The 26,942-nt window shown below is 40.0% G+C and overlaps 1 protein-coding gene across 4 annotated transcripts in view; it reads left to right on the top strand.

Moving 5' to 3' along the window:
* Nucleotides 1–26,942, top strand: part of LOC134536844 (plasma membrane ascorbate-dependent reductase CYBRD1) — a 168,892-nt gene that overhangs the window by 122,409 nt on the left and 19,541 nt on the right. For all 4 annotated transcript variants that reach the window (XM_063376855.1, XM_063376854.1, XM_063376857.1 and 1 more), the window contains exon 2: nucleotides 24,447–24,670. In XM_063376855.1, the coding sequence (XP_063232925.1) occupies nucleotides 24,447–24,670 (224 nt within the window). The remainder of the gene's footprint in view (nucleotides 1–24,446; nucleotides 24,671–26,942) is intronic.

The raw sequence follows: 26,942 nt of genomic DNA on the forward strand, positions 1-26,942 counted from the left end.
ATCATGAAATCATTCAACGATAAAAGCTGTTTATTTAACTAAGCGGACGGGTTCGCCCGAAGGAGAAAATTGACGCGGCAAGACCTCGTGGACATAGAGAAATGACACACACTCACTATTTATGTGTTTATGAAACATGATTTTTTTCTGCAATTTAAATTGTAATATACAAAAACGGTATTGAAAATTGAAACAAATATGGTGACACTACAAACTGTCAAGATCTTTATTTTTTTCTTACTCTCTACTTAGTTCCTTACAATAGAAAAACGTAACGTAATGGCTTGAAAGCTATTGCACGGCAGGCATAGAGGAATGACACTAACAGTTTGTATATCTATGACACACATTACATAAAATTAAGATATATTTTTTTAACACGTTTAATTTTTTTTTTTTTTTTTAGACAAAATATAGCCTATGTCCATCCCCAGGATATAATCTATCTCCTTGCCAAATTTCATTACGATCCGTTCAGCCGTTCAGCCGGGAAAAGGTAACAAACAAACAGACAGACAGACAGACAGGCAGACAGAGTTACTTTCGCATTTATAATATTAGTATTGATGAGAATATTTTAAGGAAAAAATATTAACTAAATATTTTTGACAAAAATATTTTTTTTTTGTGAAGACGCGTCGTTGTAGATGGAAAAGAAAGGTCCATTTACAGTTCAAAAATTTTCATTACAAAATTTTAAGTTTTCCGTACCATGAAACAACTAGGGTCGGCGTTACATTCTACATCAGCATACAGTGTGTGCGAAAGATTCATCCTTGGATCGTCTTTCATCAGATACACATTCCTAAAATAATTTCATTTCTAATGATGCATTATTTTTTAATTGCACGTTTCTTTTGAATAAGCACAGCAAGTTTAAAAGGAATGTTGCCTCAAATTTACATATATACGTATTACAAAAATTTAACGAACGATTGTTTCGTCAATAGGCCCTACACGTGTTATTATTACATTATAGGAAAGTTTCACAACAAATGCTGATAATCCTTCGATTGTTTAATATTAGTTATATAGAATACGTTATACATAAAACATGTAAAAACGACAGTGTTCATGAATTTCGTAAATAGAAAAAACCTGATATACGACAACGGGCCGGTTTTATTAAAGCTTTAAAATTGTTATTATCATTAATATCGATATTAAAGAAGGTAACATAAAAAAATCAATTTTAAAATTTGAGATATTTGCTAAATATTTTCATTGCAGGGTTTTAGGTGGTAAATGTTTTTTTGTATAATTCCAAAGCAAAATTTAGGATTGCAGTTAGCGTAGCATCGGTAGGCAACACGTAGTTCATAGTCAGCAGTCCGGAGTCGCCAGTCAAAATTACATATCATGACCAAGGGAGTATTTGATTAAACCACATCATCGCGAAAGATTTTCTGATAGGTGAAAATATTTTGGCAGCTGGCGGTCTGGCAAGTTGTTTCGGGCCGAAGCCCGGCCGAGCCTCACCACCTCCACCTCCTAGGACTGAACCCGTGAGGGTATTCCAGGAGCACTAACTTTTCTTCTTTCATCCTGATGTCACCTGGTCTTAATGGCATCAGGATGTTTGGCCTCGGATGTTCATATGCCATGTTTTTGAATGGTTAAACACCATTCGTTTGCCTCAACCAGAAACAACTTATCCATTCTGTTTGAGCCGCCGTGCCTGCAGCCAGAATATAGCTTTGTCAATTTTATAAAATACTTTGTCAGTTGCATCCATGCAGATTTTAAACACGACGGCTGATGTTAAAACTCTTCAGTCATTCCGCGTGGGATCTCTTGTATGCCATTGCTCCGGGACGGTCTGGCAGTCCGAAATGAAGTTAGATGATATCCCACTGCTCGACTGGCGACTGCTGGACTGCTGTCTGTGGAACAGTTTATCTCCGACTGCCGCCTGCCGGTTGCAAGTTGTCAAACTGCGGACTGCGCATTGTGAATAAGGTCCTAGATGCCGAAACGTCCGGCGTCGCCTCTTCGTAAGCAAAAGAAACTAAAAATTGAACATTTATATCCAAATGGTTTTATTCTGCGGGCTATAATGTCAGGCATGCAGTCCGACTGCCGGGCTCGGGTGCTTGATGAGAATGTGACGTGAGACGAGTGGAACGGTATGTGCACAGACGATAACTTTTTTCCGCAATGCGTAACACGCCAGCGCACAGAGAGGTTTAAGTGACACGAGATATTAGTATAAACACAGCGTCGTTTTTTTCTTATTTTAGCGGCGGCTACACATTACACGTCTCTTAGTAACCTGTGGAATTCGTCAAGGTTTTACAATTAGCAGCGGCGATAATGCAATATGATACTTTTTTTGAACCGCTCTCACGGAGTTCCGTTTGTCAACTGTGAGTCTGAGCTTAGCGAGATTGACACGTGTACGTCTCCGAACGCATACACTTCCAACTTCCAGAACCGCACGTATGTTGCTAGACTCCGACGTTTATGGTTTGAATCACCGGGAAAAAACATAGAAGTGTGTACTAATCGTACGGCCATTAATAACATGCAACAAATGCTATTTATGACTTATTATTCTTGTTTTCTGTATAAAAATTTTCAAATGTGTAGAGGTGTTCCCACTACAAACTATCACAGTCAGCCATGGACAGCCGGCAAAATACTATTTGTTTTAATTGTGACTATAATGACAAGCTTCTATGTCCAAATTAAACTTACACTGTCTGAAATACTGCAATATTTATGCATGTTTGCACACACCGAACAGTTTGTAGCTAATTGCTTTGGGCACCAAATTCTGCTTACCAAATAAGAACCCCCACCCCCCTCCAAAAAAAAAGGCTCTTCTTATTCTTACGTTCATTCACAATTGAAGTTAAAAAAAATACTTTTTTAAATGTTACGTGAAATTCTTTATTTCAACTTGGCGTTTTTAAAATGGTTAAATGCATATTTTGGTTAAAAGTGTTGATTGCATATAAATTTATACCATTAAAAATATTAATGGCCACATATAAAATAAAATTAATAAATACGTAACTAACAAAGCCATATAAAATCGATTTGAATATATCACTTGTATAATGAAATATTACTTATGCCCAACGATTTGGCGTTTACTTCCTTTAATGGGTTTGTTCTTCTTCCGAGGTGCATTCTGTCGTAACCTTGCCTTATGACCCCGCCTGCAGTCACGCTGAATTCTAATGTCGTTCGGCCTCAACACAACTAACTGTGGAATACGCGTGTACTCAGCCCGGTCTGGTGTCCACAGGCCCGCCCTAGCCGGGGTGAGTATTCAGTCCGGGCAAGCGAAGCACAACTGAAAGAGGACAGGAAGAAAGGCAGCGCGGAGACCCCCCTTCATCCTGCCTCGTCATCCAAGGTCAAGCGGCCGTGGCGGCGCCACATACCGGGAAGAACATTCGCGCAGCACACGTCGTAGAAATCACGGTTTTTCTCAAAATTTTCCGTTGTGACCTAGTGCAAATTATATACGCAGCGAAAGAGAAAGGATTGGTGCACGATCCAAAAGTGGTTTTACGCAATAGTAATGAAAACTGTGAGCTTGGCGTGCCTCTGAAAATACGCTAATTAGGCTTATTCAGCATGCATTTACTAATCGACTATATGTCTGAGACATCTTAAACAACTTTAGGATCATGCCCGGTACCTTAATCTCTTTTATATCCGAAATCGGTAATCGCATGTCAAATAGTTTCGATAAAAACAACTGATTGTTAAACCTCTGCAGCTCACTTTGCACTGCATGTAGGCGGGCCCCTTAACTCGGCTCGAAGGTCGCGCTGCGCAGGCGGCGGTAATCGCGGCTAAACGGAGGCCGGTGCGCCCTGCGGACTCACCAAGGCGAAGAGGGGAGCGTGTAGGTCCTATATGCGATTGGCATGCAGGGCACCGCAGAGCAGGGTTCCCCCCCCCCCCTTACCATCCCCTCCTAACCCCATCCTCATTACCCGCGGCAATCAGCCAATCAGCGCACCGCGGCCCACGTATCCGTCGCTAATCGCGCGACCACAGAAGCCCGCCGAGGAGAAGGGCGCGCATGGAACAGACATGGTTAAGAGAATGCAGATTTCGCGAAAAGATTTCGAGATTCGATGAAAGTTAAAACACTGTAGCACCTATCTGTGTTTCGTGATTGGGTGAGTTTCTCCCAGGTACACATATCGATTGTAACCAACACCGATCACAGTGATTCAGTGCGGAAGTAAACGCGTCCCGAGTGGCTCGGTCAAACAATGGCAACGACTTCTCTCTGCAGACGGCCGCCAATCACAAGTAAGAAAACCACAGGTGTGGGTATACCTTGTTGCAGTCTAGTAAGTGTTCAGATCTTTTCGCGAAAAGTGCCTGCCCCTAGACATGGTCCTTCGATGAAGTCCGTGTCTTGTTACCGGTAGCATCCCTACATTTTGCTATCTATGCTTGTGGGATCCTAATATTTTTGAGAGGTCTGGGGGTGGGGTGGGGATGAAGATATAGGATAACCACCCAGAGACCCTCATTAGGAAAATTTGAAAAGGGAAGAAAGATCTTTAAAACTGCAATTTTTAAGCAACCTGAAACGTAAATTTCGACGATGATTTCATAATTTATCTTAAAAAAAGTTCGATATCCTTTTCCTGTTTAGTTACACTTGGGTTGATTTAATGGGCGTATATCCCCCCTCCCTTGGGGGGGGGGGGCAGGGCCTCCCTGGAATTAAGCCATTTTTTATGCTTTCCTAGACATCCCGTACGGGATGACGGACCCATTCGTTTCGATCCTAGAATGAAAACTATTTTATTAAGTGAAGTGGTATTGTAAGAATAAACCACTTGTTAGCCTAAGCGAGTATGTCCTCTGAGTTACAGGCGGCCCCCCTCCCCCTCAAATTATGTTAAAGAAAAGTCATTATAGTTTTCAATTTATTGATTTCTAATTGCTTTCTTTTATTCCACTTATTTATTGTATTTGAAATTTTAACCACCACATTACACTGTTAAAACTTTTCACCTTCAATTTACGAATAACGTTGGTTACAAATTATCCAGAGCCCTTCGTAAATTTACGTACCTATATTAAGCACCCTTAACTTAGAACATGAATCCAAAAGAATTTTCTTGGTATGTTAACAAAACACTCAAATATTGGTTAATTCTACAGCAAGACACTCGTCTTTTTTTCACGTGTGTGTTAACCTTTCTTAAGAACGTAACTCGGAAGTCGAAACACAGCGTAGTTTCTATGAAGATTCAGTTATTGGAAATTACGAAGAACTCTTAGTTTATTTCAGTTAAATTTTTTGTTAAAAAGTCAATAAATTTACTGTAAGTTCTAACAAAGTAGCATGTCTGCATGAGTACACAATAACCGGGCGAGGCCCCCTTTTTTTTTTTCAGCTTAAGGTCTGCGCCATGTTGGTTAGACACCCAAAACATTTCACTGAAGTCTAGAGTTCGCATTGTGGAAACAGTTTTAAAATTGTTGTATTTTGTGGAAGATACAGTGTTTGATGACGGATATTCTAATTCAAACATACCAATAATTAGGGAATGGAAAAAAAAAATAGCGAAAAATTCCAAACTTTGCCAGTTCATTGGCCACTGACTCGCGAGGCGTTTCAATTGGGAAACTTGTGGTTCGAGACTTCTTAGATCGAGGGTCTTCAATTGGCCACGAGTCCTCCAGATCAACAGTGAACCAACATCAGAAACAAACAAAGATATAATTATTATTTTCCGGTCTCCGCTAATCGTCTGACGTGGTCAAGCCACCATTATTTACGCAGTGTTTCTGGCGTGACAATACGTGTGAGGTCTTGAGGCAGAGAGAGTTCATCAGTGAAGGAGTTCGGCGACAGAGTTCCGCGAGGAGTGCCAACTGTGTAACTTGACAGGCACCGAGTGACTCGGGAGGGGGGGGGGATAAACATTTTAAAGTGCAAGTAATTGGCGATCAGGCAATTTTTCAAGTAAGATTATTTACCGGCTGCAGTACGGCGAGGTAAGAATGCGACTTGAAAAGTAGGTACGTCACGGCATGCCGTCTCCTGGAAAATTCTTAACTCGGGCGGTTGTTAGCTCGCGCACGCGGTGCTCCGCAGTTAGCGGGCCGACCTAAATGAGTGTAAAGTGGAGCAGCCGGGGGATGACGTCGGCTGGCGATGGATGCCCCACTGCGTCGTCGTCGTCGTCGGCGGCGGCGGCGGCGCGGGGTTTCCGCGCGGCCGCTCGACCCTCGACCTCCCCGCGCCGACCCACTCCGCCCCGGCAGATAAGGGCAGGTCGAGGTCGCAAGGAGGGTCATCACCGACTGCCCTCCCCCACAGACGTGTCCCCCCGAAGCGCGGTTCACATCGCGGCCAGCTGGGCGTACCACGACCTGACCTCGCCTGTGTTGGTGAGGCGAGATGATTAGTTCTGACCCTCGCTGCACTCTTAGGCCGGGTTTATAGAAAACGCAAGAACGCAGAAACTCAAGAAACGCAACTACGGTAAAAGTCCAACCTTAACTCTTCTACCAGCAAGTTTATAAAAAAAACGCAAGACACGCAATAACGCAAGAACGCAACGCAGAAGTTGTTCAACTTTCTACTTCTTGCGTTTTCTCCTTGCGTTTCGGCCTTCTATACTGGTTGCTTTAGTATGTGAAAAACTGAAACTGTCATGTAATGCATATAGAAGGCTCTGCGATTGTAATCGTTACGCTTGTGTTTCTTTATTTATGTTTTGGGCTGGCATTCTTCTAGTGAATAGAGCGCAATGGAGGAAGCTGATGAATTTCTGGTTCAGCTTATCCAAAATTTTCCCTGCCTGTACGATAAGTACAACAAATATTTTAAAAGTAATCATGACTTATTCCTGAAATTTTATTTTTTGACGTTGGCGATGGGCGGCGACCTTGCGTTTTTTATAAACGACTGTGAATATCTTGCGGTTATCGCGTCCTGCGTTCTTACGTTTCTGCTTTCTTGCGTTTTCTATAAACCCGGCCTTAGGGCGCGGGTCACGCGGAACTACTTCCGGCGAACAGGTTCAAGCAGACACGTTTACAGACGGCGAACTTGAACGGTTACACGGGCAGTTTGGAATAAAGTGTGTTCAACTCCAAAATCGATTTTCTACCGTCATCGAATGAATGTATTTGTGGATCCTCTGTTGAAGAATTTCCGTCAGCATCAATTTTTTAAACAATATTTTTTTTTTTTTTGTTGTATTTAGTAAAATATTACACTAACTTGCACCAGAAACATTTTCCATTTTGCAGTTTTTTTCCCCGCAAAGGACTCTTTATACTCTTCAACACTCAACTGCCAATCAGAGGCTTATGTAGAAGAGATGTCGTTCTGAACTACTTTGCCAACCTGTTTAGGTTGAATGATAAATGACCTCGAACGAAGTATGTTCAGACTGTGCGTAACCGCACACAAAAGTTAAACGTATTATACGAAGTAGTTTCAAAATTGACTGAATTCATTACAGTGATGTCTCTTGAAAAAAGCAGGTATACGCCGGTTTCCACCCGAACAATGGAGAGTCGCAGGCAGATGTTTCTCAAGGCCAACCGACTAATGGAATTAGTATAGAGGCGGGTAGTTGACTCATTCAAAATTGTATATTTCCCCCGTATTTGAGTGCGTGAGTCACAAAAACCAATACTCCAATATTTTTTTTTTTCAACGCACAAGCGGGATCGATGGGGATTTTTGACGACACATCATTTGTAATGACGTATTCAAGACCTGTGCAAAAATCTAGCTTGTTGGGAATCAATGCAAACTTAGCATCTTTTTTCGTCTATTTTGTCTGGACCACATCCCTTTTGGAGATTATTTCAGCAAAATACGTTTTAAGTGGATGTTTATATGACATTATGAGCTTACCTGCAGAATTTCAAGTTTTTAGGTCTTATAATTCCGGAAAAATTCGTGATGATTAAAATCATTGAGTGGTTTTTGGCATTTATATCTATACATATATACATACAAGCAGGGGCGCAACAGGGGGGGGGGGGGAAGGGTATTTTGCCCCCCTCTGAAACCTTGAAGTGGGGGCAAACGGGGGCAAAGGAAGTGCTGTGTAATCAATTTTTAGATAATAAAACTGCTTAAATAGCACCATTTTCCAACTTGAAATACAAATTTTCCCGGGGGAGGATCCCCGGACCACCCGCTTCAATAGGGGGGGGGGGGGAACGATGACTCTTTATAAAAAGGTATATTGCCCCCCCCCCCCCCCTCTTGGAAATTTAGTTGTTGCGCCCCTGCATACAAGACTTGTTATTATCCCACGGGAGCAAACTAGAACTAAACAATCGCGCGGCTGGGCCGTGAACGAGCGCACGTCGCAGTTCGCGCGGCGCCTGGACCTTGACGGTGATTGGGGTAAGACGACACCCCCAGTCCGTCATCTCCCCGGGGTCGCGGGTCAACCGCCGGCGATGTTTCCAGGACCTTAACGAGGCACGCACGTGGACACTTGCTCGTGTGGTTTGGAGGGGGCCCGTTGGGGACGGCTCCAAGGCAGGGCAAGTTGGGCATTTTTTAAAATAGTTTTTTCTGTGAAAAAAAAAAAACTATGCTAGTTGGAAAAGAAATAATTTCAGTTTTATTCACATCTTATTTAAAGATTTCAAGGTTTAAATAAACATGTTTACAAACGCGAAATTTAACGGTTAGGTACACGGGCAGTTGGAATAAAGTGTGTTCAACTCCAAAATCGATTTTCTACTGTCATCGAATGGTTGTATTATGGATCCTCTGTTAGAGAATGTCCGTGAGCATTAATTTTAAAACAATAAAATATTTACGTGTTGATTTTTTTTTTTTTTTGCTGCATTCGGTAAAATATTACACTAACTTGTGCCAGAAACATTCTCCGTCTTACGGTTTTTCGCAAAGGATGGTTTTATACACTCCACACTCAACAACCAAACAACAGAAGCTTGTGTAGAATAATGATCATCTTCAAAGAATTTATTGCCTCAAATAAGGACGTGATTCCACTGGAATTTCATGGTTAGCATTGATGAAACTAACCCGAGTATTATGTTTATAGAAACAACATCTACATTTCGTAAGGTAAAACATTGTTTTCAAGAGTTAATTTTTTTTTTTTCGTCTAAACCATCCAGGCCCGCCACTGCTTTCCGTCCTCACGCAAAGAGGGCAGCGCAGTGGTAACACGCTGCACTCGCGATCTGGACGGGCCCGCGCGCAAAGCCCAGGTCGTGGCGTCCCGATATGCGCTTATTGCACTTTGTCCCGGAACTCAAGGCAAACGAAGGGATGGTTCCTTATTCGAGGTTCATACAGGTTACAGTTATTAAATTACCTTCATTAAAAAAAATCACAAATTACAAATATCCATACATAATTATAATTTACACGAACAGTCCTAAATAATAGTATTGGCAAACAATTAAATAACTAGCATAGCGTGCCTTAAATTCTAGGCTTGTTGATTGGCCATCATAAATCGATTTACACGAGGAAAAAAATCACATGCCTCGTTCACGGGGGAAAGAGGTCATTCCTACTGGAATACCAGTTTAAAAAATACAGTGTTAAAATTCTGTGTTTATGTATAATGTTATGTTGATGTTTTGATGTGTGTTGGATTAGTGTGTAATCAAACTAATATTTAAATATTTGTTTTTTCATAGGTATATATTCATAGTCCCATTTATTTTGTCACGAATCAAATGAAAACCAGAAAAAAGGCTTAGATTACCGTCAAAAAATTAATTAATAAGTAAATAACAGGCACAGAAGGGTAGTGGGCGATGCCGGGTAGCAGCCAGTACATCAAAAGTCATTTGCCTGAAAGGTAGAAGAAATGACTCCCGCTCCAATGACATTTCGGTTAAATGACTTTTGTCAGAACGACTTTCCCTCTACTGCCTTTCGGTCAACAGCATTTTCAAAAGTGGGTTTTTTGTTCTTCAGCGAGATATATTTTTTTGATTTTCGGCTAAACGACAATCGGTCACTTTTTTTCTTTTTCCAATGACTTTTGTCAAAATGACTTTCGTGTGACTGCCTTTTTTACAGGAGATGACACAGATTTCCCAGCGACATAAATTATTCTAATTTTCGGTCAAATGACTTTTGTGTTCAATTACTTTCTTCAACGACTTTCCGTCAGTATGCCTGTCAGTCAACTGCCTTTTTACATGTGTCAACACAATTTTTTTTTTCCCCTAGCGAGTTAAATTATTCGGGTATTCGGTCAAATGACTTTTGTGTTCAATTACTTTCGTCAACGACTTTCCGTCAGTATGCCTGTCAGTCAACTGCCTTTTTACATGTGTCAACACAATTTTTTTTTTCCCCCCAGCGAGTTAAATTATTCGGGTATTCGGTCAAATGACTTTTGTGTTCAATTACTTTCGTCAACGACTTTCCTTCAGTATGCCTGTTAGTAAACTGCCATGTTACATGTGTCAAAACAATTTTTTTTTTCCCAGCGAGTTAAATTATTTTGGTTTTCGGTCAAATGACTTTCCTGTTCAGAGAATTTCGTCAGCGACTGTCGGTCTGCGCGCCAGCCTCTGACCGCCGCCTCGCCGCCTGCAGCCGTACCAGAGGAACGCGCGCCTCGGGCGGCGGGGGTTAACGGAACCGCGCACCGCCCCCTGGCGATAAGCCCCGCGAGAGTGGGCCGGGGGAGGGGGCGCGACCGGAAACCCCCGGTAGTCGTGTATGGCCAGCGCTGCCCCTACACTCCCGGCAGACCGAAGGCTAAAGGGACTTTAAAAATTCAGCACACACATATATATATATATATATACATTAAATATTTTTACTAATAAATAATTATTTTAATTTTAAATTACACATAATATACAATCAATTTTTAATAATTAATTTTGTACGTGTATTTTTATTAATATTGAATACTGAGTATTTATTTTAATTTTTAATTTGATTGCGTTCATTCTTTACCAAACTTATTTATAATATCACTCCAGGCATTTCTATATTTTATTTCTAATACTTATTTGCTATTTAAAGTTACTTTTTCAAGTAAGTAAACTCCCTATTATCCGCGCATGCTACGAAAAAAATACAGCAAATATGTAAATCTGCATTTTACTACAAGTGAGCCAATTTGAACTCTACTGACGAGTGCATTGTGTGCAGTATACAGTAAAACGCCACAGGCCTTCTCGGAACTCACACAGTAGGCTGGCATGCGTAATTATTCAGTAAATTACAAAAAAAATATGCATTATTAAAATATTTTTTTACTGTTAATTGTAACGTTTACTGTACATAAATGTTTTAGATTTTTAAGTTGAAATTAATGTTTCCTTTTTTTTTGTTTCCCATTTTCGGCTCTTATGCGGATTATCCGCGATTTTCACTATCCGCGGTGGCCCTGCCACTTAATTTCGCGGATAATCGGGAGTGTACTGTAAATGTAAACTTGTAGCGCGCGCACGTGAGTAGGCTTCTTAAGGGGATTGGTGCAGGACAAAAAACAGTCATTCGTCAGAATTTGTTGGAAATGAGCTTAAGTGTTTTATAAATGCTTGTTTATTACTACTGTACGGCCAGCCAGCACGTATATAAGCTAGCGGGTGAGATTTGGCAAGTTAGTGGCGAGAAAGCTTCTGTGAGGGGAGGTTGTCGAATGTTGCAGCTCTGAGGCCTGCCATCTAGCGGGAATCTTTCGAAGGTCTTCCACAATATCGCCTTTCTCTCTCTCTCTCTCTCTCCAACACGGACACCCAACCAGCTCTTATCTTCGCTTCCCATCTCGCACTATCCTTCTTTCTCGGATCAGGTAGCCGCCCTTCCCCGCGTAGACTTTCGTGTTACTCCAGGAAACCAAGACAACCTGTGAAAAATTTGTCCAAAGCTGAATTTTTGTACTGTGGTAGAGTTGACTATGCTTAATAACATACCGAATGTTTACCGCTGAAGACCTTGTGCGTTATCACCGAAAATTTGCATTTAAGTCCTAGGTGACAGCAACTTGCATCAGTCCATTAAAATGCTACCCATTTATACAGTTTTTAATTTTGACTGTCCGTAAACTTACCAAAATAATCTAGAAACTGTAATACGCCCATTAATGTTAGAAAAATTTAAATTTTTAATATTTAAGATATGTTATAAAGCGATTAATTCACGACATATATTTATTTTATCTTTGCCACCCAGATAAAAATACGATTTACACCGATTTGAAGAGCCCAATAAGAAAAAATGTCTAAATAAATGTTTTTAATTATACTTTTAGCTTTAAGATAGTATATTTATAAAGAGTCTAGCATAATTAGTTGCCTCATTAAAGCTGCCCGAGCGTTGCAGTGTACTGCGGCCGTACTGATCTTTCACGGCCGGCGGGCTTTGAAACACGCTGCGTACTGCGACACTCAATAAACTTGGTCTTATTTAGGAATTACTTAAAATATATTTAATGCATATGATAGGGTGTATTCATGTTACATCTATTGAGATATACATATTCTTTTTTCTTATATGAATGATTTTTGATACAATAAAATTAACAATAAACAATTTCTGCTTGGAACTTGTAAATCAAAATTCTAGAGGACCTCTGGTTTTATATATGTGTGTTCGTATTTTGTTACAAAAATTTTATTATTAAAAAATATTTTAATACCAAAAAATATAATTATTTTTTATTTCTAATACATTATATTATTTTAAATCAGAACTGTGCAAAATTTTAATGTAGCCTATATTATAAAATATATATATTTAATTATATGAAATTAGTTTACTACATAACAATTGAAGAAAACGATACACCGTAAATGTGCTTATTGAGTTTTGTCACTTTTATAACATAATTCGTATGATAATATTTTTTTTTTTCCAGAAAATAAATAAAACATAAGTTGTGTTGTAAAATGTATTGATAGAATTACATATTTAGTATTTTTTTTCTAAGTTAATTCATTGGAGTGCTGCGCCTAGCTTACTTCGTTGAATTGCTAGTGGCAAAGAGCGGTGGTGGATGTTTTTGCAAGAGTTTGACCGTATTTTATGACCCCAGCTGTGAGAGGGTGTTCGTCCCAGAAATCCTAACGGTCAAGGAAAATAGCCTTTCTCTGGCTGTAGTCACGTACGGGTCTGCTACTCGCGTAATATCGTCAGTTTATCACAACTTTCCGGGAAGTTCTATTGTTGTTATTTATTTATAATTTAGAAATTAAAGAGTCGATCATACTAACATTTTTAACTAAGCAAATCGCATCCTGGAAGATTTTTATCTACGTAAGCAGCAAAAATCACTTGCAGTTAGGAAACTTTTATTCTTTCAGAGTAAAATTCAGTCTGGAATTACCATACATTAAAAACCTTAGTTTTCTGGAGCAAAAAACGTCCCAGCACGAGTGACTAACACTGCTGCACACACACTACGCATCTTGAAATACATCAGTGGTCAGACTATTGTACCAGACACTCAAAATATACACATTTAAACCTTTAAAAAAAAACACACAGACAATATTTATGAAGTGATTTTGACGCTACACTCAACATATTTATGTAACATGTAGTCAAATTTCTATAAAAAATATATTTTTCTTACCTTTTATGATTAAAATTACCAATTTAATAATAGGACGTTTAAACATTGAGGTGTTTATCACAGTTTCCATGTAGGACATTATTTTATATTACTTTGGTGCCATAATGAGAACCGGCTTAAAAAAGTATTAAAGTTATTAAATTTACGAAACATTTTTGTGGATCATTGTAGAAATTATCATTAAGGACTCAACTGCTCATTATTGGTGTGATCACCAATGTTACTAAGAAATGTTCATTCTACTACTGTACAAAATTTTTGCTTTGGGATAATTTTCCATGTATTAAAAATTTTTGTTTCTTAACAGCGAAATTCGTCCCGACCCGAGCCTACTTCGACAACCTCGCAGTAGTATACACTACGCCGCTCGGATCGCTTTAATGGTCAAACTAATTGTATGAGACACTTAAAAAATATACCAATTTAAAGATGAATAAATATGCAACAACGTTTAATTCAAGCGATTTCCACGTTGGGCTCTTTAAGTTTATGTAAGATGTATTTATATTTCCTTAAAATTGAATGAAAGTGAATTCGTTAACTTTCATGATTTAAAAGGTATATTCTATAGAAACATGTTAAAACTTTGTGCTTTTTATCACTATCCTCAGATAGGGCAATGTTTCTAGATTATTTTGGGTTCCATACTGACGGTCTACTCCATAAAGTGCATTTGCAATATCCATTATTGTGGATCGTTGCAAAAAATTGTCATTTTGGACTTAACTGCCCGTTTTTGGTGTGACGCACAAGGTTTGCGGCAGTACTTAAACTTTTGACGTGTTACTAAGAAATTTTCATTCTACTACTGTACAAATTTTCGGCTTTGGGATAATTTTTCATGTATTAAAAACCTTTGTTTCTTCACAGCGAAATTTGTCCCGACCCGAGCCTACTTCGGCAACCTCGCAGTAGTATACACTACGCGGCTCGGATCGCTTTAGTGGTCAGACACATTGTACCAGGCTCTCAACAAATAAACTAATTTAAAATTTAAGAACTAAATCGTGATCGTAAAATGGCCGCCATGGTGATTTGCGAATGTATGGAGAAATAAAAATAGTTAAAATCTTATGTAGTTTCCAAGAGACATTATTACATCACCAATCATCTAAAGTAACAGGTTTACAAAATTTCAACATATTCAGTAACTAGTCAGTTTTTTTTTTCAAATGTGTTAGTATTAACAATCTGGACCATATCTAGTCTGTGAGGTCTGTATTGTTACAGACTATCTGTATTCCGGTATTTGGATTTTGAAGCTACTTAATGATTCGCTTTCAATGTCTATTAAAATATACCTAATGCTAATTGCAGGAATATTTCTACTCGATTTCAAAGTTATAATTCCTGAACATTTGTAGCAGACACATTTCAATGTAACACTTACTGATTTTCGAGTTGTGTTGAGGTTTCACATGCGTGGCCCCTGCTCTGGTAACAATGAGTCATCACAACCGGTGCCGTCTGTACGAGCGTCTTCACAAGTTATCCTGAAATATGTTCTTAAATATTAATTCAAGTGAATTCTTAAAATCCTACACACCTTATCTTAAGTGTCGTAAATGAATCGTTATATTTTATAAATCCATATAATATAGGAGCCATAATGGCGCGAAGCAATGGACGCGATACAAATAATATTTTTTTTTTTTTTTACCAACCACTACATCAGTAAATATTTTTGGTTTCCATTCGCTATGAATTCAAGCATGTAACATGTGTACTGCTTCTTCAATTCGGCCACAGTTAAATGGGAGGCTCTGAATCACTGAAAATTCCTCAACAAAATCAACGATGAATCACAGGCATTACAACAAACAGTTGTCACAAGTCAAGTAGCCAATGAGCAGGTGACATTTTTCGAGTTCGTAGAGGATTGTTGAGACTATCCTACAGGTCAATGGCAACGCGCCCTTACGCGCATGGTTAATACCCCGCATGAGTAGAGTGTAAAGGCGTAAGCCTGAGACACATCTAGGTCCTCATCTAACCGCGCACACTTAGATTTAACTCAGGATAGGGTGAAAAATATTTACTAATTTTGCAGTCCTAACAGTCACCAACGAATAGCCAGCATAATAAATAAATAAGCTCACGAATATTGTTCGTGAATGAAGGCGAAGCTGATACTTTGGAAACGTTACCAGCAGATATTAAATAATTTTTAACTATTATTTACGTAGCTTACTTCTTAAAACTGCATTCATGTAAACTGATTTTGTGTGATACTATGTTGAGTGTTTTCTGCTACACGTAGTTTTCTGAAAAAAGTCTATTGTGGCTTAATAAACTTGTTAACATTGGTGCCTGTCATAAAAAAAAACTCAAACGTAATTATACGGATACATGTTGAGTATAGTTAATGAATGGTTCACGCATTGCTGAAAAAACAAAAAAAAAACATGTTTAAAATTTTACACATCTTTTTGTTGTCGCATCGCGTCCATCGCGTTGTACATACGCAACTCTGAAAAATAAATATATGGTAAAAAAAGCTATAATAAAATAATCTCGTATCTTTCTTTATTCTTTTTTCTAAGCGCTCTAATGGCTTTCGATAGCTTTGTTCTTTTGTGTACGCTGCTTGGTGGAGGTTTCTTCTGCATTTTATTCCTGAATAAATCTCACGCTTACAACAAAAAACATCTAGCTAAATCACTGTGCTAAATAATAACAGAGAATAACCATTCAATTATACGCCGAGCTATACCAAACACGTTATCTTATCTACTGAAAATGAGTACGTTGACCTTCATATCAGTTTCCCGCGAAATCCCGTCTCCCCTTCGTAAACAGCAGACAGCTGTGGCTGGGTGGGAACGAGCTGCAAAAAGTTTGGAAAACTGTCGCAAGGTGTCACTACTGTCCAGCGCGCTCCATAATTCCTCGTATCCGAGCTTGCACGCTGCTCAAATTTCTACAGCTACATTTTTACTTTAGGTCCGACTGCAATAAGCTAAAGACTAAAATAAAGTCAATCATTCAGCCGACATATATGTAGGCGTTTGAATTACAAATGAAAACGCGAATGTTATTAAATTCGCAAATGAATATCACGTAATTTCGTAGCAGCTTATTTATTAAAATTCAAATTATAGATACGTTAAATTAATAATGATTACAGATAAAATAATGGTCACAGTCATATCTCCCGTGTCTGAAAATTTATCTGCGAATGTTTTACCACTGAATTCTTTATAGTTTTTTAATAAAGCTCGAATTTAAAACAATTCCCGAAAATCAGCAATAACTTAATTAAAATAAAAAAATAAAAAAATAAATTTTACACCAGAATGGTTCAAATCTTCTCTAGCAGCTGAATCATTAACAAATATATTGTTTTTTTTAATACGATGCTGGTGCACCAATCCCCTTAAAGTCGCGAGGGGAGAGGGGTAATGTTCACATAGCTGCGAGCTGGAGTAGCGGAGTGGGAGAGACGTCCCGGGGCGCGTGAAGAGCGGGGCGACAGGAAGCGCTGCGCCCGCGTGCGTGCGTAGGGGCGACCCACGCCTCGCATTGTGCCGTCAAGTGGCTCCAATTAGCGGCCTGCCCCGTCCCTTTACCCTCCATCCTCCTCCTCCCGCGTCACCGGCACGTCCCTCGCTCAATGTCAGAACCATCGTCGGCCCCCTGGGTCCGGCGGGGAGAGTGGCCGGACCTTCTGCGGTGCGCGGAGCTGCGAGTTGGCGGGCTGTGACGTATGGGCTTCTCTCCCCGCCCCTTTCCCTCTTACACTATTCCCTGCTCGTGCTTGCAAAATAGTGCCTCTGTAAATACAGATCGTCAAAACTGTTTTTTTTGACGTGACAACATCTAATAAATCGATGAACGCCGGCTGCACGCACGCACGAAAAAAGTGTCCCGTTACGCACATCGTCCCGTTACGCTGTGTCCCGTTACGCTCATTGTACGCTTGCGCCGCATCTATTCTCTCTTCCACTCGATTGGAACAACAATCGATTTGACTTTTTCGAGGCACATTCAACATGAAACACTCCCATTCGTTTCTTCCTACTTTTCCTATCATCGTCCTATCCTCAACAGAATAACACAGATTGGAAGAAGTTAAATAGCAAACATGTATAAAAGTTATAGTTAAAATAATCTGTTCGTTAAAGTAATAAACATATTTGAATTAATGAGTGCAAATAAAAGTAAATTTATCAATTAAATTGTAGATTTCATTTCACTCCTTCTTTGTGTCCATACAAAATAGTGATAATTCAATAAAAATGATTCAATTTTATTCATAAAAGTATGCAATCATTTCACCAATGTTTTGTTATGACGTTGTCACGTTAAACTATCGTCCGTAAACCGACTTTACAGACAACCAATTTTTTTTTAATGGAAGACTTTCTGTATATTTTTAATATGTTTCTGCATATAAGCCGGAATATGGACGGTATACAACGTATAAGCACACATCCAGTAATGACTTGCGTCTGTTAAAACCCACGTTGCAAAACTCTTGGCCCTCCCCCACTCCTCCTTCCAGAAAATTTCCACGGGGTCTCCTTGAGAATCCTAAAGATTTGCGCCCCTGCCGTGACGTATGCAGTTCCGCCCAAAAATAGAGGTTTTTTTTTTTTCAGGAACCAATACACGTCCAGATACGTAACTACGGAGTGTTACGTGTTTATTAAGATAGCAGAGAAAAAAAATCAGCGTTTCTTACTATAAGATATCTGCCATGAAGCTCTTGTGATAAAATGTACTCAACATAAATATGGAAACTCTTTGAAGCTTTTTTTAATTATTAAAAAAGTAATTTTTTTAATTACTTGGAAGATGGGTTATCTCGTTACTGTATGGAAGCAGTGTTAATTATTTTTATGTAGAATATAGTTATCTCGCGTAAAACGTTCGTAGTGATTGTTTTTTCGGGTGTTGAATTGCATGCGCGAATTTGATTACTGACAGGTGCCTCTGGGAAGTTGGCAGTGCTGCGTTCGGTTCAAGCCACTTCCTACCTAACCGTCGCCCTATCGCATCGCCCAAGACGGTACGGCAATGGTGCTTGTACCGCTACTGACGCCTACCCGGGCACACACACACACACGCGGTGTGCAGAGCTTCCAGAAGAAACCACTCGATTTGAAAGAGCGCTCTAGATATCCGAGTGGCGTCTGTTCCCGTGTTTCTTTTCCAAGCTGTGTTTCTACAGGAGTGAAACAACTGGCACAGATTCTTCAAAGCACTCAAGGGACTTGCATTACACCTTAAATCTTCATTTCTCCGCCGCATAATGTTACAGTCACCGCTCATACGCACGAAGAGAGAAGACTGCGCGCCAGTTCAGAGGCGACACCAGCGCTAGAAGCACCAGCGAGCGTCGCGCTTATCACTCCGCTTCACTGATAAAAATACACCTCTAATTTCGAACTAGGCGGACCCCTTGATAAGCGACCACGGTCATAGCGGAAGTATTGATTTTGCCGGACTTTCGAACGTCGATGTAATATCAACGGGAATACCAAATAAATTTTTTTACATTGGAATGGTATTTCAAACAGGTTATGTGCATAGTAAACTGGTCAGTATAAGAGCGTTGGTCTTCTTAAAAATAATAATAAAAACTAAAAAATTGGTTGTCTGTAAAGTCGGTTTACGGACGATAGTATAACGTTACAACGTCATAACAAAACATTGATGAAATGATTGATCCAGAAGAAAATGAAATATCATATTCGGTCTGAGACTGAGCCGTAATAGTTTTTTGCAACCAAATCATTTAGGCATTAAAAATATTATATTCTTTGAGGAAGAATTTTTTTTAATTTTTATATATTTTTTATGAAAAAATCTACCTCTGCATACTTTTATGAATAAAATTGAATCATTTTGATTGAATTATCACTATTTTGTATGGATACAAAGAAGGAGTGAAATTAAATCTACAATTTAATTAATAAATTTACTTTTATTTGCATTCATTAATTCAAATATATTTATTACTTTTGAAGTGTCGCGCGCGTCGTATTTATTTTTACAAGTACAAAAAAAAATATTGCAGCAGCCAGGATTCGATGGTAATTAGCGATGCTAACCGCACGGCCACGAGGCCATATTGGAAATAATTGTTTCAGATGTTATATATATATATAAATTTTGTTTTGTGTTGTGGAAGTTTTAAAACGTATTTGAATATTCAACATTACTTTTAAATAACCGTACCGATTGTGCTGAAAATCGGTGGAAGATCGTTAAATTACATATTATTAATAATTCAAACGACGAAAATATGATTGAAAAGTCAAATCGATGGTTGTTCCAATTGAGTGGAAGAGAGATGCCACGCATGCGTACAATGGGCATGAAGAGAAATGCCACGCATGCGTACAATAAGCATAACAGGACACATCCTTAGTGGGACAATGTGCGTTACGGGACACTTTTCCGTGCGTGCAGCCGACGTTCATCGATTTATTAGATGTCACGTCAAAAATAAAAATAAAATAAAATCTCGGAAATGTATATCCCGTGAAATGTGATCCCATAGAAAACAGGAATCACACTGTTAAATATGTACCTACACTTTAAATTTACGAAGAACTCTGGTTACGGCTATTTTCGTAAATTCACGGGTAATTTTTTCACCTGCATTGAGCAAGAATTCATAATAATTAATCTCGGTACACAACAAACAAAAACATTCAAAAACTTGTTAAGCAAAAAAATGAACGCCTTTCTTTGTTACACTTGCCTGTTTACCTTGTTCACAGTAGATCACGGGATTCGTAACTTGGAATACGACGTAGTTTTTTTGACGTGACAACGTCTATTAAATCGATGAACGCCGGCTGCACGCACGAAAAAGGATGACTCATTGTACCGTTACGCACATTTTTCCGTTACGCTTTGTCCCGTTACGCTCATTGTACGCTTGCGCTGCATCTATCTCTCTTCCACTCGATTGGAACAACCATCGATTTGACTTTTTCGAGGCATATTAAACTTGAAACACTCCCATTCGTTTGCTACTTTTCCTATCATCGTCCTATCCTTAACAGAATAACACAGATTGGAAGAAGTTAAATACCAAATATGTATAAAAGTTATAGTTAAAATAATCTCTTCGTTAAAGTAATAAACATATTTGAATTAATGAGTGCAAATAAAAGTAAATTTCTCAATTAAATTGTAGATTTCATTTCACTCCTTCTTTGTATCCATACGAAATAGTGATAATTTAATAAAAATGATTCAATTTTATTCATAAAAGTATGCAATCATTTCATAAATGTTTTGTTATCACGTTGTCACGTTAAACTATCGTCCGTAAACCGACTTTACAGACAACCAATTTTTTTTACGAAGATCACTTCGTTTATTTCAGGCGATTTCTCCGTTAAATAAAATCCGTAAATTTACTGTATTTATCAACAGTGCACTACTGAAATTAAAACCAACAGTAACAATAAACGCTGAGGGAACACAAAATAATTCTAGCAGTGCAGTAACGTGATATGACGGCCAAGGTAAAACAGCTGGAATCCACAAAAAAAAATTATCTGAATGCGAGCGGCTCTATTTGATGCCGAATCACAGAATGCACAGAATAATAGTATGCCGGATTGAATACCTCTAACTTTACTAGAAATTCGTTGCTAAACGCAGTCACTGCCACGAAACACAGTCCTCTAAACTTGTTCCTCAATGCAAAAACCACTCTTCGTCCAGTGTTTCAGGGGTCTGCATGCTGTCCGTTAGACATACAGCGGCTTCACGCAATGGCCGTCTAGTAATGCGGGTATGCCCACCTGCTAACTAAATTAATTTCGTTTATCGTTTATCAATTTTTTAATTAACATTTTTTATTTAACGAAATAAGTTTAAAAAATAAGCCACATTGGTTTTTTACCTTTGTAACTTAAAATATATATATATATATATCTCGCCTGAAAGGGAAGTGTTTTCTGATTGGCTGCAGCTGCGGACCAAAAAAAAAAAAGAACCTCAGACATTAACTGCTACTCTGAAGGATGCCAGGTAACTGGAAAGTCGTTGTAATGTTTGACTTGGGACGCGGCTAGAACCCAGTAGCCCAGCAAATACATACAGACAATGGCCGCGATAAAGCCTGCGATTTTTTATTAACTGAATGAAGAACCGTATACTTATCAAAGAATTTGTTTATAAAATCACGAACGGAAATACGGCATTGCAGAAGGAAAATAGCTTTTCGGGTACTACTGTCTCGCGACCGGAAATAATCCGCGATACTCCTGGGCAGCGGTGTAGCCAGGATTTGTGTATGGGGGGGTGTTAAGAAGCATGGCTTCCCCCCCCCCCCGTATCAAAGCGAGGGGTCCGGGGGTCCTCCCCCGGGGAAAATTTGGATTTTAAGGTGTAAAATAGTGCTATTTTTAGCAGTTTTCGGTACTTAAATTTAAATATTGTAATGGTAAATTTTTTTATTAATTTTAATATGAAATTTGTTTGAGTGATGAATAGGAAATTAATTAAAGATTCGGTGCTAATGGGGGGGGGGGGTTGAACCCCTAAACCCCCCCCCCCCCCCCCCCTGGCTATGCCCCTGCTAGCAACTACAGACAATGGCCGCGATAAAGCCTGCGATCTTTTATTAACTGAATAAAGAACCGTACTTATCAAATAATTTGTTTTAAAATCACGAACAGAAATACGGAAATTGCAGAAGGTAAATAGCTTCGGGTACGTACTACTGTCTCGCGACCGGAAATAATCCGCGATACTCCTGGGTCCGCGGAGGTGAGATCTCCTCAGGACTCGCGCAGTAGGGAGAACAGAGAGGTTGTTGGGGACGTACAGACGATCAGAAGTAGCGGGCAGCGAAGATGACGACGGAGCTTTTCGGCGGGCCACAAACATCGCGGCGCTGGCGGGCCCGCCGTGCGACCTCTCTAGGGGCGAGGGTCAATGACCCCGTGGCCCTGCGGCCTCCTTCCCTCTCTCTCTCTCTCTCTCTTTCTCCCAAGCCTCTTCCTTCTACTCCACCCCTTCCTCGTCTTACCACCTGCCTGGGCCGTGACGGGGGGGCTACGCGGAGACACGTAGTACGTCTTTTACCGCCACGCCCGTTCATACAATGTTTTTTTTTTGTAGTTATCCGTTGTTGCTTCGTCGCCGCAAGCCCGTTACTCGCTTGATGGTAAGAGTGCTTCTACTCCCCCTCTCTGTGTAGCCGCGCGGTTATGCGCCTTCGAGACTACGGCGGGTGCCGAAGAACCACTCGGGGAGACGTGGAGTCGGGGATCTTCAGACGACGGCACGGTGTGACGTAGTTTGGAGTCACTTTTTATGTGTAAGCAACCACGGCGCTGCCATCTGCGGCGGAAGGCGCGAGTCAAATTTGACGGAAAAAAAAGAAGAAAAAAGGAAACTTTTAAAGTATTATCTGATTAGTGAAGTTCAACAAGATGGGAGCATTCGAGTAAAATGCCTCGTTGAAAATCAGTTCCAAAGCCGGGCTTTAGTATTTCATCAATTTTTTGACGTGACAACGTCTAATAAATCGATGAACGCCGGCTGCACGCACGAAAAAGGATGACTCATTTTTGCCGTTACGAACATTTTTCCGTTACGCTTTGTCCCGTTACGCTCATTGTACGCTTGCGCCGCATCTATCTCTCTTCCACTCGATTGGAACAACCATCGATTTGACGTTTCGAGGCACATTAAACTTGAAACACTCCCATTCGTTTGCTACTTTTCCTATCATCGTCATATCCGTAACAGAATAACACAGATTGGAAGAAGTTAAATACCAAATATGTATAAAAGTTATAGTTAAAATAAAAGTAAATTTCTCAATTAAATTGTAGATTTCATTTCACTCCTTCTTTGTATCCATACAAAATAGTGATAATTCAATAAAAATAATTAAATTTATCCATAAAAGTATGCAATCATTTCATCAATGTTTTGTTATGACGTTGTCACGTTAAACTATCGTCCGTAAACCGACTTTACAGACAACCAATTTTTTTTTTGCTTTTATATTTATATATACCGGTGATATTCAGCAGGAACGCCGAATCCAGCAGTTTTATTTGGGAACCCGTGAGTTTTTCGCCGCACACTCTAAATTTTGAAATACTCCAAATAAAATGATTCTGACAGTTCAATGAGTAAAATCATGCTAAATAATGTAATGACTAGATTGTTGACTCTACTAATTTTACTGTTCATACCTACGATTACGCATTACGTTTTGCAGCCTCAACCGACGATTCTCCGATAATTCAACTGTCTTTACAGTCAGCATTAATGTTTTAGCTTAAGGTTTAGTTTAGTTAACGCCTCCCAACATGGCGTTCTGGCAAAGTGGGAAACGAAAGTGACGTCATCCTTCAGCCGACGGGTGTTTTTCTCGGGGTGCTCCCGTTTCCCACGCCCAAACATTCCACCGGTGTTCCATCCACATCACTTCATGCATGGTCGTTGAGGGGGACGCACCACAACGCCGAACGTACAATAACGCCGAATGCCAAATTGACTACAACGCCGCGACAGCCATAAAACTGCTGTGTACTTACCAACAACGCCGAAATACATTAACGCCGAAAAATGTCATTGCAGGACCGCCACAAAGGTTAGGTTAGGTAAGGTAAGGTTAGGTTAGGTTGTGGTATTTCGGCGTTTAGATACATTTAAGAAACACACACAGATTCATTCAAGTTGTTTTTCATTTTGCTCCGGTGCTTCCCACCCCCCCTCCCCCCCCCCTCCCCCGGCAGCAACATTTTTCGGCGTTACTGTATTTCGGCGTTGTGGTACATAGCAGTTTTCTAGCTGTCGGCGTTGCGGTCAATTTGGCATTCGGCGTTATTGTAGGTTCGGCGTTGTGCGGTAACGACCCGTCGTCGAGCACTATAACGGCAGCGCGCGTGACCCTGTCCCCAGGCACCGGCAGTACGACGACGACAGCGAGTGGGCGTGCTCCAACTGGTTCGAGTACATGCTCGTGGTGGTGCTCGCGAGCCTGCTGCTGCTGGGCTCGCTCACGCTCACGCTCTTCTGGGTGCTGTACTACCGCAAGGGCTTCGCGTGGACCGAGAAGCCGGAGCTGCAGTTCAACCTGCACCCGGTGCTCATGGTCGCCGGCTTCGTCACCTTCAGCGGCTTCTGTGAGTGCTGCACCCGCCCCCGGTCCTCCCGCGTGCGCTCTGACCAGTCGGATTTAGGCAGTGGCGTAGCCGGGATGGGGGTGTTGAGAAGCAATTTTCCCCCACCCCCACCCCCCGTATTGAAGCGTGGGGGGTCCGGGGATCGTCCTCCCCCGGGAAAAATTAGGATTTTAAGGTGTAAAATAGTGCTATTTTAGCTAAAATAGTGCTATTTTAGCAGTTTTCGGTACCTACATAAATTTAAATATTGTAATGGTAAAATATTTTTTTATTAATTTTAATATGAAAATTTGTTTGAGTGATGAATAAGTAAATTAATTAAAGATTTGGTGCTAAAGGGGGGGTGGGGGGAGTTTGAACCCTTACCCCCCCCCCTCCCCCTGGTTACGCCTCTGGATTTAGGGAGCACACGCAAGGCAAATCTTAAAATACTTTTAAGACATTAAGAAAGAACGCTTTTTGAGAAAATAATAATATATATATATATATATATATATATATATATATATTAGACAGGAATTACTGGCTCAAATAAATACACTTGTAATTGTGTGTAATTTGTCTTCAATGCATGCGGATACGTCAGCGCCAATTACAAACCAAAGGTTTTCCGTTATTATAGGCGTTACGTAATGGAAAGAGTAGGTAGCTGAAATGAATCAGGGAAGTGCCCAGTAACTATGCAACGTGTACACCGTAGGAGCCTTCCAAGGCTGCTTGCCTCACGTTGTCATATCAACGACATTCACCCAGCTAAACGACATGATTAGAAACCTAAGCTTCACTGACCCCGAGTCAGACGCTCGATATCAGCTTATGTTGGCTTTTTATCCGCTTGTTTATTTGTTAATTTTTGTTGTCGATTATTAATTAAACTTCGTTTCTCCCTACTGATCTCACGAATGAAAAAATAATGTGCGTGTGTCTTTCACTACTCGCCTCAGATGTGTAACATCTAGCCACGGTAACGAGCAAACTCACGTGTTTTCATGTTGCAAGGCTCCATCCCAGCATATGCTTGGAGTGATTTGGAAGAGAAAAAAAATATAGTAAAACCAAATCAGTATCTGGGACTCGAACCCGGGTCCTCTATGAGAGTCCATTGTGCTGGTACGCCGCTAGTAGTGTATTTCAGAGAGCTCCTGGCAATGTGTTTGCCGGATGTGCTGGATCGAAGATTCTCGGGTTCCTCCACCTTGAATGATGGCGAAGCCTTAGTACTGGGTCAGGGTCAAGGTCAAAGGTCACCTGCTACGGCGGTAACGACGTCGGTATGGACCCCCGACCATCTTCAACCCACACTCCGTCGAGCCCATTGCCAGGGACCCCCCAAAAATATAAACACTTATCACCGTATACTGATTTTGTGTCGTGAATGTGCTGACATTTGAATGAATATAAGCCGTGGATTGCTCTTTGAAGCAGTTGTTTCTCTTGGAGCCCCCACGACATGTTTATTTTTATTTTTATTTATTCGTCTTATTTTTTACATGTGGTGAAGTTAAGAGGCGGACACAGCATTGCCTTAACACTTAACCTCAGATTTAAAAAAATAAAAAATAAAAAACTTTTAGAAATAAAAATTAAACATTCAATTTTAAAAAAAAACAACAAAGAAGTGATCACTTAAAAAATGTCTAAACCAATAAAATAGCTCACACTTAAACTACGGAAAAAAAGTATAATTTATCTTTTTTTATCAATATGTGGTCTTACATGTTGTTCTGGCAAGGTTAAACACGATACTTGTATGGGAGTGTATATAAATAATTTATACATTTATTTTATTTATTGCCTTATTTTTAAGTGGCGAAGTCTTACACCTAACCACATACATCTTTACTAAGTAGGTACATGCAAAGTAAACCTGATAAATATTATATAGCTTAGACATACCAAAAATTGTCGCATTACTAGGGGCAGGCATTTTTCGCGAGAAGATCTGAACACTTATTAGAATGCAACAAGGTATACCCGCACCTGTGGTTTCTTCCTTGTGATTGGCGGTCGTCTGCGAGAGAAGTCGTTGCCATTGTTTGACCGAGCCACTCGGGACGCGTTTGCTTACGCATTGAATTACTGTTATTGGTGTTGTTTGCAATCGATATGTACCTGGGAGAAAGTCACCCAATCACGACACACGGACGATGCTGTAGTGTTTTAACTTTAATCTAGTCTCGAAATCTTTTCGCGAAATCTGCATGCCCCTACGACATTACTAGAGACCTGCAAAATTCGCGGATTCAATGACCTCCAGGATAGACTCTACTAC

Source organism: Bacillus rossius, chromosome 11 (assembly GCF_032445375.1).
Source record: "Bacillus rossius redtenbacheri isolate Brsri chromosome 11, Brsri_v3, whole genome shotgun sequence".
NCBI classification, from domain to species: Eukaryota; Metazoa; Arthropoda; class Insecta; order Phasmatodea; family Bacillidae; genus Bacillus; species Bacillus rossius.